Source organism: Eriocheir sinensis, chromosome 47, assembly GCF_024679095.1.
Source record: "Eriocheir sinensis breed Jianghai 21 chromosome 47, ASM2467909v1, whole genome shotgun sequence".
In the NCBI taxonomy this organism is placed as follows: Eukaryota; Metazoa; Arthropoda; class Malacostraca; order Decapoda; family Varunidae; genus Eriocheir; species Eriocheir sinensis.
Window position 1 is genome coordinate 8031293 of NC_066555.1, and position 15462 is coordinate 8046754.

General features: G+C 44.0%; 1 protein-coding gene and 1 long non-coding RNA gene across 5 annotated transcripts in view; one reads left to right on the forward strand and one right to left on the reverse strand.

Annotated features, from left to right (window-relative positions):
• The window catches only part of LOC126981359 (uncharacterized), a 55893-nt gene that overhangs the window by 27725 nt on the left and 12706 nt on the right, over positions 1-15462 (reverse strand). Inside the window, exons 3-4 of the mRNA XM_050832383.1 lie at positions 13028-13166; positions 12523-12612 (exon numbers count right to left, since the gene is read on the reverse strand). Coding sequence (XP_050688340.1) covers positions 12523-12612; positions 13028-13166 — 229 coding nt within the window. The remainder of the gene's footprint in view (positions 1-12522; positions 12613-13027; positions 13167-15462) is intronic.
• Positions 3669-9506, forward strand: LOC126981361 (uncharacterized). Of its 4 annotated transcripts, none has more exons than XR_007733911.1 (3): positions 3669-4293; positions 4418-6627; positions 6686-9506. It is a non-coding gene; the product is annotated as an uncharacterized LOC126981361 (long non-coding RNA). The 4 variants fall into 4 exon arrangements; XR_007733909.1 differs by having other exon boundaries at positions 3669-4231; XR_007733908.1 differs by having other exon boundaries at positions 3669-4169.

The following is a 15462-nucleotide window of genomic DNA, read 5'->3' on the forward strand; positions in this document are numbered from 1 at the left end:
AACCCAGCGCAGCAAATCTACGGACGAGTAACTGGTGGATGTTCTTGCCCAATATAGTGGCATTTTTGCATAGCTTCACCTATCACCTGACTGATTCTTTGACCAAATAGTTGTAAATATTGCAGTTGGCAATACTACCTTGCCAGAATCTGAAGAAAAGATGTCCGCAGTTCCCTCAAAATGGTTGATCATCCCGCACGCACCGACATAAGTGTTAACATTCAACACTCCCTGAACGTGCCTGTACATTCGCAAGAGAGGCATACATAACCGACTCCTATAGATCTGGACCTCCTCTTTCCAGTGGTGTTTTTGGTTTTTAGCTGTGATGAATAATTTTTGAGATACAGAGGTTGAAAGAGACCCCCCATTGGGCTGCCCGACTGCGCCTGAGGGGATAGTTACATCCACACTGCGCGCAAGGAAAGGGTTAAGAAACATGATCCCCGCTGCTGCCACCACCGGGTTAATCTCCTTCTCAGCCTTTGGAAATACTTGACATGAGGTGGAAGTGTTTGAGAATACCAACCACACAGCCGTCCACTCTGGCCTGGCTGTGTGATGCTGGTGCTGTGGCTGTGAAGGGAGGGGAAAATAATAATAAAAATAATAATAATATGAATACAGTTGTTCCTCAAATAGTACGGTTTCCAATAGTTCAGTTTCGGTTTTACGTGGATTTTCATAAATTTTTTTAGGATTTTTAAATTTCACGACGAGCTGGAAATTTAAAAGTCCTAAAAAGATCTTCCATGACAATCCATATAAAACCGAAACCAAACTATTTAGAACCGTACTATTTGAGGAACGACTATATCCATGAAGGTTTGAGTCAGCGTTGCCAAGTTATCGTACACACCTTATTTTCTGACTGATATATATAGCAAAAACAAACAAACTAACATCAATAAATAACGGCTTTAATGCTAACTGTAACATTCTTTCATTATTTGTGTACGTACGAGAGTTTGAGGCTTAAAAATGATAAATACAATGTGCTGAGTACGATAATCTGGGAACGCTGGCTTGAGTGTACAGGAGTATTTATAAGCGTTCAGCCTCACAGGTAATAAAAAAGAAATAAAAACAGCATCCACGATAATAATAAAAACAAGTAAATAACTGAGATACAACTTAAACCGAGGAATGGATTTTAGTACAAGAGCTACAACGTGCAAAGAAATAAATCAATACAGTGTTAGGCGTGAACACACCCACAACAGCAACCAAGGAGTGGATTATTGAGTGAGTGCGTGCAGGAAGCCGCGTGTGGTGAAGTGTTAGCTGTGGCGACGGGGGTGTGGTTACCGCCGCCACACTGGTGCAGGGAAGGGCCGGGGCTCAGTGCTATGGTGATTGTTCTCCCTTGCGTGCTTTGAGTTTGTTTGGTTTGGTGACACAGAGAGAGAGAGAGAGAGAGAGAGAGAGAGAGAGAGAGAGAGAGAGAGAGAGAGAGAGAGAGAGAGAGAGAGAGAGAGAGAGAGAGAGAGAGAGAGAGAGACAGTATTGGGGGAATGATAACAAGAGAAAATCCATTAGTTCAAATTTCATTACTCAGAAAATTTACAGCTTGGATTCTTGAAAGTGGTTAAGTATAAAATAGAAAATAGATATATTCCATAACAATACCTTGCTCAGTTTAAGAGGTAAGAAGTAGGAGAGAGAGACAGTCTTGGGGACGACAAATGGTGGTAGTGGTGGTGGAGAGAAAGTCCAAATTTCATTGCTCAGAAAAATTAAGGTCTGAATTCTTGAAAATGGGAACATATGAAATAAAAAATAAAAATTAATCCCACAATACATTACTCATTATAGGAGGAGACAGAGGAAGATGAGGAGACACAAGGACCTTTGCACTGAGCCACAAGCGCTGTGTTACCAAATCAAGTCCCGGCCGGCAGCCAGCACCCACCGCAAATCAAATAACATCAACAACACAACAGTTAACCGAGTCTTGTACCAAACAGCGCCTGCCCAGCCAACACAACCCTCGGCAACACACTACAGAGCCAGCACTATATACCAAGGTGGGTTTAAAGTGTTGCACCCACGCCAGCCACCGACCAGCAAGTAATACATCAAGAACGCTACAACTCAAGGGGTAAACGCAACACTACAACACAAGAACCGTTAGTAACACACAGACACAAACTACGGGGTCAAACCAACGACGTCCTCCATCACCGCTGACCAGGGATTGGGTGTTGACGGCAGGGAGGGAGGGAGGGAAGGAGGGAGAGAGGGGAGAGAGAAGAAGGGTGTGGGAAGGAGTAAGGGAGAGGGGGAGATAAGAGGAAACGACTAGTAAAAATAATATCGGAAGGTTAGGTTAGGTTAGGTTAGGTCTCATAGGCCTTGGGAGGGGATATCCAGCACACCAATACCACATGGGAAGGGGAGGAGAGGGAAGGGGTGGCAGGGGTAAGGGAGAAGGAGGAAAGGGAAGGGAAGGAAAGGAAAGAGGGAAGGGGGCAGAAGACGGGAATGGAAGGGAAGGGAAGGAAAGAAGGGAAGGGGTAAGAGGGAAGGGGAAAGAGGAGATGGGATGGGAGGTGGAAGCTGAGTTCATCACAGTGGGGGGGAGGGAGGGGGGGACAGTACCTTGAGGGGCCCCACACACCTGCAGTGACGGGTGTGTGGGGGGCAACGTGTGGCCCACCCAGGGACACACACGAGGGGGGGGGCGAGTGGCATGTGTGGAGGGACCTTAAACACACACACACACACACACACACACACACACACACACACACACACACACACACACACACACACCTTCCAACATATAACAAAACACTGGCAACCGATTTTTCAAGCTCAGAGGGGCAAATACACACTCACACACACACACACACACACACACACACACACACACACACACAAGGAGTCACATGTCATAACACACAGATGGTTTTCATGTGCCCCCAACACCCTGCCCGGCCTGCCCCTTCCTTTCCCTTGCTAACCTAACCTTCATATATACACCACCACCACCACCACCACCACCGGCCCACTGACACATATTGGCCGGAGCTGCAGTGGTTTCCTTCCCTTCAGTAATCACAAGTTTGGTTTATCACAGACTCGAGACTTAGTAATTGATATGTCCTTTGGTAATTGTATAGTATTGGGCAAAGATTCAGTGTTTTCCTTTCCCTTCCCTTACTAACAATACAGTCTTTAGTAATCACAAGTTTGGTTTATCAAGGTGACCCGAGACTCAGTAATCAATCTGACCTTTCATAATCATATATTGGGGGGAGCTTCAGTATTTTCCTTTCCCTATTTCCTTCCCTTTAGTGATCACAGGCAGACAAACATTAGTAATCACAAGTTTGGTTTATCAAGGTGACCCGAGACTCAGTAATTAATCTGACCTTTCATAATCATATATTGGGGGGAGCTTCAGTATTTTCCTTTCCCTATTTCCTTCCCTTTAGTGACCACAGGCAGGATATCTAGTAATCACAAGTTTGGTTTATCAAGGTGACCCGAGACTCAGTAATCAATCTGACCTTTCATAATCATGTATTGGGTGGAGATTCAACATTTCCTTCCCCTTAAGTGACCACAGGCAGACAAACATTAGTAATCACAAGTTTGGTTTATCAAGGTGACTCGAGACTCAGTAATCAATCTGACCTTTCATAATCATATATTGACCACAGGCAGGATATCTAGTAATCACAAGTTTGGTTTATCACAGACATGACTGAGACTTGGGGATCAATCTCCTTTAATAATGTTAACGTAAATAGTGTTTTATGTAAATACTACTTTCTCTAGGTCACCTCATCATCACCTCACTGTCACCTCACTGTCACCTCACTATCACCTCAGTATCACCTCAATATCACCTGTTTCCCCAAGTTAAAATGTGTTAAGTTTTTGATGTGAATATGACTTTTCTAGGAGGTGAATTTAGCCCTTGTGTTAATAGTGTTTTTTTATGTAAATGCTACTTTCTCTGGGCTGTTGAATTTATCCCCAAGTTAAAATATACTGATTTTTGACATTAATAACTGTTAACTACTTCTTCTACGGAGGTGAATTTATCCTTAAGTTAAAAATGCTGAGTTTTTATATGAATACAGCTTTTTCTAGGAAGTGAATTTATCCTCAAGTTAAAATATGTTAAGTTTTTACACAAATAATACTTTTTCTAGGAAGTGAATTTATCCTGAAGTTAAAATATGTTAAGTTTTTACACAAATAATACTTTTTCTAGGAAGTGAATTTATCCTGAAGTTAAAATATGTTAAGTTTTTACACAAATAATACTTTTTCTAGGAAGTGAATTTATCCTGAAGTTAAAATATGTTAAGTTTTTACACAAATAATACTTTTTCTAGGAAGTGAATTTATCCTCAAGTTAAAATATGTTAAGTTTTTACACAAATAATACTTTTTCTAGGAGGTGAATTTATCCTCAAGTTAAAATATGTTAAGTTTTTACACAAATAATACTTTTTCTAGGGGGTGAATTTATCCTCAAGTTAAAATATGTTAAGTTTTTACACAAATAATACTTTTTCTAGGGGGTGAATTTATCCTCGTTAAAATATGTTAAGTTTTTACACAAATAATACTTTTTCTAGGGGGTGAATTTATCCTCAAGTTAAAATATGTTAAGTTTTTACACAAATAATACTTTTTCTAGGGGGTGAATTTATCCTCAAGTTAAAATATGTTAAGTTTTTACACAAATAATACTTTTTCTAGGAGGTGAATTTATCCTCAAGTCAAACCCATCACACGGCCTTGAGGGACAACTTTCTAGGAGGTGAATCTATCCCTGAGTGAAATATATTGAGTCTTCATATAACTATCCTGCTTTCTCTAGGGAGGTGAATTTCTCCTCATGTCAAACCCATCACACAGCCTTGAGGGACAACTTTCTAGGAGGTGAGTCTATCCCTGAGTCTTCATATAACTATCCTGCTTTCTCTAGGGAGGTGAATTTCTCCTCAAGTCAAACCCATCACACAGCCTTGAGGGACAACTTTCTAGGAGGTGAATCTATCCCTGAGTCTTCATATAACTATCCTGCTTTCTCTAGGGAGGTGAATTTCTCCTCAAGTCTAACCCATCACACGGCCTGGAGGGACAACTCTAACAGGAGGCTACAAGGTACATTTTCCCTGCCACAAGATGTACCATTATGAACAGGCTTTCTAATGTCTCTGCTGCAGGCCGGGCGCAACACAGCAACACAGCAACAACACCTGGGCCTAATGTTGAGCCCCAGGTGGTCCCTCAGGTGTTGTGTGTGGTGCTGGGGACACACACACACACACAAATGACCCCTTAAGTGTATGTAGCTTGGTTCCGATATAACACACACACACACACACACACACAGCAATACACCCTCACATCATATCAAACCCACAATCCTCGCTCGTAAAAATCAATATATCAACAAAACATATATTAACAGGCGCATTTTATGGAGACAGAAGCACAGAGTATATAATTATTGACTACAGGTCCTTAGCCTATGAGCCATACAGACAGACATAACATACAGAGCAGCACTATGTTAAAGCTTACTACTAGAGGTCTGTGTTTTTAAATGTCTTGGCTCCCACTATGGCTGTTTTCCCAAGGCCACGGGGAAGATTAACTGGGTTTTCATGGGGGTCATTTTCCCGTTCAAGGTGCAGAGGGCATGTTAAACTATCCCTGGGGTCACAAAACAGTCCATGAAAATCCCAGCGGCAACTTCTACGGCTGTTTTCCCAAGGCCACGGGGAAGATTAACTGGGTTTTCATGGGGGTCATTTTCCCGTTCAAGGTGCAGAGGGCATGTTAAACTATCCCTGGGGTCACAAAACAGTCCATGAAAATCCCAGCAGCTTCCACCATGAGAGACTCTTCAAACAGGCTATGTGGGGGCGCCGAGACCTTTAACAATACAGGCTTATGTCACTATGGATATATACACAATACATGACAGTACACTTGTCGCCAGTACCAAAGCTTGCCAGTACAGAATCATCCCATTAGTCTAGTAGCACCAGAAGAGAGGAGAGGAGAGAGCAGTGTTAAGCTAGACTACTGTTAGCATAAGGAAGATGGCTACGATAGGAGTGGTTAGGGCAAGAGTGTGAGTGAGTGGGAGAGCGAGAGAGCGGATGGAGAGAAGAGGAAAGGAGGAAGAGCATGGAGGAGGCGAGGAGAGCTGTGTTAAGCTAGCTGCTAGACTACTGTTAGCATAAGAGAGATGGCTACAATAGGAGTGGTTAGAGAGGGAGAGAGCGGATGGAGAGGAGGAGGAGGAGGAGAGGAGAGGTGTGTTAAGCTAGACTACTTTTGGCGTAAGGAAGGACGCTATGTGAGGCACAAGACATGAGTTAAGTGAGTGAGTGAGTGGTTAGGGAGAGAGAGACTAAGAGAGAGAGTGCGAGAGACAGACCATGAACGTACATTAGCAAGTTATGTTATATAGGAGAGGTTAGGTGATATTGTGTTAGGAGAAGTTAGGTAAGGATGTTAGGTTAGGAAGAAGTTAGGAAAGGAAGGAAGAATGAAGGAAGGAAAATTTGAAGTTAGGTTAGGAAGAGCTATGTGAGGAAGAAGTTAGGTTAGGAAGAAGTTAGGAAAGGAAGGAAAAATTGAAGTTAGGTTAGGAAGTTGGGTTAGGAAAGTAAGGAAGGAAGAAGGAAGGAAAATTTGAAGTTAGGTTAGGAAGTTGGGTTAGGAAAGGAAGGAAGGAAGAAGGATGGAAAAGCTGAAGTTAGGTTAGGAAGAGTTAAGTAGGAGAAGTTAGGTTAGGTTAGAGGTCAAAGAGGTTATACTAGAGAGGTCACATAGTAAGGATGCTACATGAAGAGGAGGTCAGGTCAGGTCAGGAAGAGGTTATATCAGAAGAGAAGGATATACTACAAGAGGTCATGTTAGGAAGGGGTCATGTTAGGAGGAAGGGAGGCCCAGAGTATATATGTGTGTGTGTGTGAGGTGATGGTGAAGTGATAGTGAGGTGACAGTGAGGTGATACTGAGGTGATGGTGAGGTGACAGTGAGGTGACAGTGAGGTGATACTGAGGTGATGGTGAGGTGACAGTGAGGTGATAGTGAGATGACTTATAATGAATGTGATGGTGAGGGTCTGTGGACAGTTCGATATTATTATTATTATTATTATCATTATTATTATTATTATTATTATTATTATTATTATTATTATTATTATTATCATGAAAGTAGTGGCATAGCTAGGAGAGTTTTTATTACATTGCCCCCCAAAAAAGGAAAATTGACCCCCCTCTGCACCCCTAAGATTAATTCATAAGCCAAATAAATAAAATAATGTAATTTGAAGAGCTGAAGTTATGTATATTGGCACTGACCTATAATTTTGGTACTTCAGACCCCAAGCTGTGCCACTGAGAGAGAGAGAGAGAAAGAGAGCGAGAGAGTGAGAGAGAGAGAAAATTGGTGCTAGAATTAGGGAGAGATAAGTGAGAAAAAAAGAGAAAACACACACACACACACACACACACACACACACACACACACACACACACATGCTTGTAGAGAAATCAATTTAAAGAAAAAAAAGAAAAAAAAGAAATCCACACAATTCACAACATTAGCTTGAGAGAGAGAGAGAGAGAGAGAGAGAGAGAGAGAGAGAGAGAGAGAGAGAGAGAGAGAGAGAGAGAGAGAGAGAGAGAGAGAGAGAGAGAGAGAGAGAGAGTTATATAAGCAAACATCATTATCATTATTATTATTATCAAGGGCAAGGGAGGGGGAGGGGGGGTGACAGTCATGCTGGTGATGGGGGGGGTGAAGGGGTGAAGGGATGAGGGGTGATGCACACACACACACACACACACACACACACACACACACACACACACACACACACACACACACACACACACCAGGCCAAGCAAGGTTGAGGGTCACTAAAACAGAAGGGCAGCAAGCAGAGTGCCAACATTTAGGAGAGTAAAAGCAAGGTGCAAGAGTGGCCCTAACAAGCCTTAAGTGGGCAAAAGGGACAGAGTGCCAACATGTGCATGAGGCGTCAGTCAGTGGAGAGTCAGGGAGTGCCAAGAAGAAAAGCAGCAACAGCCAGTCAGTCATTGGGGGGTAAGAGAGTGCCAAGAAGGAAAGTAACAACAGCCAGTCAGTCATTGGGGGGTAAGAGAGTGCCAAGAAGGAAAGTAACAAGGTACGAGAAGAAAACAAAAGAATAATAAGGAAAGTAGCCAGGCATTAGGGGTGTCAGTCATTGGGGGGTAAGAGAGTGCCAAGAAGGAAAGTAACAACAGCAAGTCAGTCATTGGGGGGTAAGAGAGTGCCGAGAAGGAAAGTAACAAGGTACAAGAAGAAAACAAAAGAATAATAAGGAAAGTAGCCAGGCATTAGGGGTGTCAGTCATTGGGGGGTAAGAGAGTGCCAAGAAGGAAAGTAACAACAGCCAGTCAGTCATTGGGGGGTAAGAGAGTGCCAAGAAGGAAAGTAACAAGGTACGAGAAGAAAACAAAAGAATAATAAGGAAAGTAGCCAGGCATTAGGGGTGTCAGTCATTGGGGGGGTAAGAGAGTGCCAAGAAGGAAAGTAACAACAGCCAGTCAGTCATTGGGGGGGTAAGAGAGTGCCAAGAAGGAAAGTAACAACAGCCAGTCAGTCATTGGGGGGGTAAGAGAGTGCCAAGAAGGAAAGTAACAACAGCCAGTCAGTCATTGGGGGGTAAGGGAGTGCCGAGAAGGAAAGTAACAAGGTACAAGAAGAAAACAAAAGAATAATAAGGAAAGTAGCCAGGCATTAGGGGTGTCAGTCAGTCTTCAGCGGCACTATCAGGCACTAGGCAGGCAGAAGAACAGTGTCAAGAAGTGGGAATGTACCAAGAGGGCGTAAGATGTGGCACTAACAACCACACACAAGGCAGGGAGGAGGGACACTGCCAGTATGAGGGGAGGCAGTAATAGTAGGAATGGAAGTAATAGTAATAGTAGTAATAGTAGCAGGGAGGCAGTAATAGTAGGAATGGTAGTAATAGTAGGAATAGTAGTAATAGTAGCAGGGAGGCAGTAATAGTAGGAATGGTAGTAATAGTAGGAATAGTAGTAATAGTAGCAGGGAGGCAGTAATAGTAGGAATGGTAGTAATAGTAATAGTAGGAATAGTAGTAATAGTAGCAGGGAGGCAGTAATAGTAGGAATGGTAGTAATAGTAATAGTAGGAATAGTAGTAATAGTAGCAGGGAGGCAGTAATAGTAGGAATGGAAGTAATAGTAATAGTAATAATAATGGTAATAGTAGGAATAGTAGTAATAGTAGCAATAGTAGTAATAGTAGCAATAGTAGTAATAGTAGCAGGGTTGGTATGATTTAAATCAAATGATTTAAATCAAGTGATTTAAGTCGATTTAAATCAGAGTAAAAAAATCATGATTTAAATAAAAAATAAATCTACAGTATTTAAAATGATTTAAGTGTTATATGAAGAGTAACATATCTAATGATGAATCAGCTGTACAGGAAAAGTTATCAAGTCTACTTGTTCTGTAGTGATCCTGTAGTGGTCCTGGAGCAAGTCAGGCACCGGCGAATCATTGCCATCTCTTACAAGAAAATATTCAAAAGCATAAAACAGAAAGTAAGGTCTTTTTGTTGATAATAACAATAAATGTAATTATGAAGTTTAATGAGCTTAAATATTTTTTTAATGCAAAGTAACATGATTAAGTATAATTACTTATTAATATGATCCAAATTTGACAACATAAATAGACAAGTTGGCAACTTATGATTTTTATGGCTGCTTATGATTTTTGTGAAAAACTCATCTTGGGGAATGTGTGTGAAACCATGGCTTCGTTCAGCACTGGCCAAGCCTATTACAAGACAGTGGCCTCCTCAGAAGACATAAGACAAGGATTAATGAAAAAAAAATCATTTAAATAAAAAAAAATCATTTAAATAAAAAAAAAAAATTATATATATATATATATATATATATATATATATATATATATATATATATATATATATATATATATATTTTAAATCATGATTTTTTCCAACCCTGAATATTAGTAATATTAGGAATATTAGGAAGGCACAATAGGTGAGTCATTGGGTCAGCATCACTATTCCAACACTGTGCAGGCAAGAAGGACAGAAGGACAGTGCCAACGTGCATGGCAGTAGCAGAGTCAGGGTGGCACTAACAGGCACCAGGCAGGGATAAGTAGTGCCAACATGCGGGAAAGTAACAGTAGCAACAAGGCAGAGGAGGTGTGCTTGGGAGTGCCAGAAAGAGGTGTCACTTCTAGGCATTGACAGGCGGGAAGGAGTGTGCCAAAATGCAGGGCAATGGCGGCAAGAAGAACAGAGTGCCAGCATGCGTAAGGGGCGTCAGTAAGAGGTGTCAATTTTAGGTACTGACAGGCAGGAAAGAGTGCCAAAATGCAGGACAGTGACGGCAGGAAGGACAGAGTGCCAGCATGTGTAAGGGGTGTCAGTCAAGTGAAGGGTGAGGGAGTGCCAGCATGCGTAAGGGGCGTCAGTCAAGTGAAGGGTCAGGGAGTGCCAGCATGCGTAAGGGGCGTCAGTCAAGTGAAGGGTGAGGGAGTGCCAGCATGCGTAAGGGGCGTCAGTCAAGTGAAGGGTCAGGGAGTGCCAGCATGCGTAAGGGGCGTCAGTCAAGTGAAGGATCAGGGAGTGCCAGCATGCGTAAGGGGCGTCAGTCAAGTGAAGGGTCAGGGAGTGCCAGCAAGCGTAAGGGGTGTCAGTCAAGTGAAGGGTGAGGGAGTGCCAGCAAGCGTATGGGGTGACAGTAAGTGGAGGGGTTAGGAGTGCCAGCATGCGTAAGGGGTGTCAGTCAAGTGAAGGGTCAGGGAGTGCCAGCAAGCGTAAGGGGTGTCAGTCATTGGAGGGGTTAGGAGTGCCAGCATGCGTAAGGGGTGTCAGTCAAGTGAAGGGTCAGGGAGTGCCAGCATGCGTAAGGGGTGTCAGTCATTGGAGGGGTTAGGAGTGCCAGCATGCGTAAGGGGCGTCAGTCCAGTGCAGGGTCAGGAGTGCCAGCATGCGTAAGTGTCAGTCAAGTGAAGGGTCAGGAGTGCCAGCATGCGTAAGGGCGTCAGTCAAGTGAAGGGTCAGGGAGTGCCAGCATGCGTAAGTGGTGTCAGTCAAGTGAAGGGTCAGGGAGTGCCAGCATGCGTAAGGGGCGTCAGTCAAGTGAAGGGTCAGGGAGTGCCAGCATGCGTAAGGGGCGTCAGTCAAGTGAAGGGTCAGGGAGTGCCAGCATGCGTAAGGGGTGTCAGTCAAGTGAAGGGTCAGGGAGTGCCAGCATGCGTAAGGGGTGTCAGTCATTGGAGGGGTTAGGAGTGCCAGCATGCGTAAGGGGCGTCAGTCAAGTGAAGGGTCAGGGAGTGCCAGCAAGCGTAAGGGGTGTCAGTCAAGTGAAGGGTCAGGGAGTGCCAGCATGCGTAAGGGGTGTCAGTCATTGGAGGGGTTAGGAGTGCCAGCATGCGTAAGGGGCGTCAGTCAAGTGAAGGGTCAGGGAGTGCCAGCAAGCGTAAGGGGTGTCAGTCAAGTGAAGGGTCAGGGAGTGCCAGCAAGCGTAAGGGGTGTCAGTCAAGTGAAGGGTCAGGGAGTGCCAGCAAGCGTAAGGGGTGTCAGTCAAGTGAAGGGTGAGGGAGTGCCAGCATGCGTAAGGGGGGTCAGTCAAGTGAAGGGTCAGGGAGTGCCAGCAAGCGTAAGGGGCGTCAGTCAAGTGAAGGGTCAGGGAGTGCCAGCATGCGTAAGGGGTGTCAGTCAAGTGAAGGGTCAGGGAGTGCCAGCATGCGTAAGGGGTGTCAGTCAAGTGAAGGGTCAGGGAGTGCCAGCATGCGTAAGGGGTGTCAGTCAAGTGAAGGGTCAGGGAGTGCCAGCAAGCGTAAGGGGTGTCAGTCAAGTGAAGGGTCAGGGAGTGCCAGCGTAAGGGTGTCAGTCAGTGAAGGATCAGGGGGTGCCAGTCAAGTGGCAAAAATGGAAGGATCAGGAGTGCCAGCAAGCGTAAGTGGAGTCAGTCAAGTGAAGGGTCAGGGAGTGCCAGCAAGCGTAATGGGTGTCAGTCAAGTGAAGGGTCAGGGAGTGCCAGCATGCGTAAGGGGTGTCAGTCACGTGAAGGGTCAGGGAGTGCCAGCAAGCGTAAGGGGTGTCAGTCAAGTGAAGGGTCAGGGAGTGCCAGCATGCGTAAGGGGGGTCAGTCAAGTGAAGGGTTAGGGAGTGCCAGCATGCGTAAGGGGTGTCAGTCAAGTGAAGGATCAGGGAGTGCCAGCAAGCGTAAGGGGTGTCAGTCAAGTGAAGGGTCAGGGAGTGCCAGCAAGCGTAAGGGGTGTCAGTCAAGTGAAGGGTCAGGGAGTGCCAGCATGCGTAAGGGGGGTCAGTCAAGTGAAGGGTCAGGGAGTGCCAGCATGCGTAAGGGGTGTCAGTCAAGTGAAGGGTCAGGGAGTGCCAGCATGCGTAAGGGGTGTCAGTCAAGTGGGGTCCGTCACCATGCTAGAGGGCCCCAGTACGCACCAGTTTTGCGGGCGTCTGTGTGCCGATGGACTCCCGCACCACGCGCCGCCCTTCTTCGTCCTCCGCCACCTCCGTGTTCTGCTTGATCTGCTGCTGGGAGAGCCACGGGAGGGCAGCGTAACTATCCGTCTATACATACACACACACACACACACACACAAACTGGGACACATACATACATACACATCCTTTCCTTTCTTCCTTTTTCCTTCCTCCAACTTTTATCTTCCTTTCTCTTTCTTCCTTTTTCCTTCCTTTTCCTTTTCTTTCTTTTCCTTCCCTCATTCCTTTCTTTCCTCCTTCCTTCCATTCTTCAGCCTTCCTTCCTCTCCACACACACACACACACACACACACACACACACACACACACACACTAATAGGTATATCAATCTACCTAACAATGCTCTATATATCACACTATCTACCCTCATCCCTTGCCCTATCTACCTATCTAGCCTCCTCCTCCTCCTCCTCCTCCTCATCTTCCCCTTCCCCCCACCGACCTGCAGCTTGGCGAGGGGGATGATGTCGCAGTTCTGTGGTCGGTGCCAGACTGTCTTCTGCGAGGTGGCATTGTAGTAGTAGAACCTCGAGGTGTTGGTGTCGAACAGCTCCCACCACTGGTTGTCGTCAAACTTCTTCCTGCGGGGGTGAGAGAGAGAGAAGGGGGGTGAGAAAGGGGGCGTGGAGAGGTGTGCTAGTGGTGGGGGGTGGAGAGAAGGAGTCTTGGTGGTGTGAGAAAGGAGGGGTGGAGAGGTGTGCTAGTGGTGGGGGGTGGAGAGAAGGAGTCTTGGGGGTGTGAGAAAGGAGGGGTGGAGAGGTGTGCTAGTGGTGGGGGGTGGAGTGAAGGAGTCTTGGGGGTGTGAGAAAGGGGGGGTGGAGAGGTGTGCTAGTGGTGTGGGGTGGAGAGAAGGAGTCTTGGGGGTGTGAGAAAGGAGGGGTGGAGAGGTGTGCTAGTGGTGGGGGGTGGAGAGAAGGAGTCTTGGGGGTGTGAGAAAGGGGGGGTGGAGAGGTGTGCTAGTGGTGTGGGGTGGAGAGAAGGAGTCTTGGTGGTGTGAGAAAGGAGGGGTGGAGAGGTGTGCTAGTGGTGGGGGGTGGAGAGAAGGGGTCTTAATGAGGGAGGGGTGGAGAGAAGGGGTGCTAGTGGTGGGGATGGAGAGAAGGGGTGTTAATAAGGGAGGGAGGGAGAGAAAGAGAGAAATGGATAAGATAGTAAGGGGGAATAGAGGAAAGAGTGGAGGAAGGGAGGAATGGAAGGAAGGGATTATGGAGGCAAATATGAGAAGGGCAGGAAGGAAGGAAGGAAGGAAAGAAAGGAGAAAGAGAAGGAAGGAAGGGACGGAAGGAAGGGAAAGAGGGAGGGAAAGGAAGGGAAGGGAAGGAAGGAAGGGAAAGAGGGAGGGAAGGGAAGGGAAGGCAAGGGAAGGAAAGGAAGGAAGGAAGAAAGGGAGGAAGCAAGGAAAGAAAGACACGGAGATGGAAAAAAAGACACAATAATAGGAGATAATTTAATGAAGAAGGGAAAGGAGAGGAAAAAAGGAGAGGAGGAGAGATTATACAGGAGGGAGACGAGAAAGAAAAAACATAATAGAAAAATGTAGTAGTAGTAGTAGTAGTAGTAGTAGTAGTAGTAGTAGTAGTAGTAGTAGTAGTAGAAGTAGTAGGTAGTAGTAGTAGTAATAGTAGTAGTAGTAAACAGATGATAAAAGAGATAATTAAAGAGAGATAGAGGGAGATAAAAGAGGTAATTAAAGAGATAGAGGGAGATAAAAGAGATAATTAAGAGAGATAGAGGGAGATAAAAGAGATAATTAAAGAGAGATAGAGGGAGATAAAAGAGATAATTAAAGAGAGATAGAGGGAGATAAAAGAGATAATTAAAGAGAGATAGAGGGAGATAAAAGAGATAATTAAAGAGAGATAGAGGGAGATAAGAGATAATTAAAGAGAGATAGAGGGAGATAAGAGATAATTAAAGAGAGATAATGGGAGATAAGAGATAATTAAAGAGAGATAGAGGGAGATAAAAGAGGTAATTAGATAGAGGGAGATAAAAGAGATAATTAAAGAGAGATAGAGGGAGATAAAAACAGATGATAAAAGAGATAATTAAAGAGAGATAGAGGGAGATCAAAGAGATAATTAAAGAGAGATAGAGGGAGATAAAAGAGATAATTAAAGAGAGATAGAGGGAGATAAAAGAGATAATTAAAGAGAGATAGAGGGAGATAAAAGAGATAATTAAAGAGATAGAGGGAGATAAAAACAGATGATAAAAGAGATAATTAAAGAGAGATAGAGGGAGATCAAAGAGATAATTAAAGAGAGATAGAGGGAGATAAAAGAGATAATTAAAGAGAGATAGAGGGAGATAAAAGAGATAATTAAAGAGATAGAGGGAGATAAAAGAGATAATTAGAGAGATAGAGGGAGATAAAAACACATGATAAAAGAGATAATTAAAGAGAGATAGAGAGAGATAAAAACAGATGATAAAAGAGATAATTAAAGAGATAGAGGGAGATAAAAACAGATGATAAAAGAGATAATTAAAGAGAGATAGAGAGAGATAAAAGAGATAATTAAAGAGAGATAGAGAGATAAAAGAGATAATTAAAGAGATAGAGGGAGATAAAAGAGATAATTAAAGAGAGATAGAGGGAGATAAAAGAGATAATTAGAGATAGAGGAAGATAAAAGAGATAATTAAAGAGAGATAGAGGGAGATAAAAGAGATAATTAAAGAGATAGAGAGATAAAAGAGATAATTAAAGAGAGATAGAGGGAGATAAAAGAGATAATTAGAGAGATAGAGGGAGATAAAAGAGATAATTAGATAGAGGAAGATAAAATAGATAATTAAAGAGATAGAGAGATAAGAGATAATTAAAGAGATAGAGGGAGATAAAAGAGATAATCAGAGATAGAGGAAGATAAA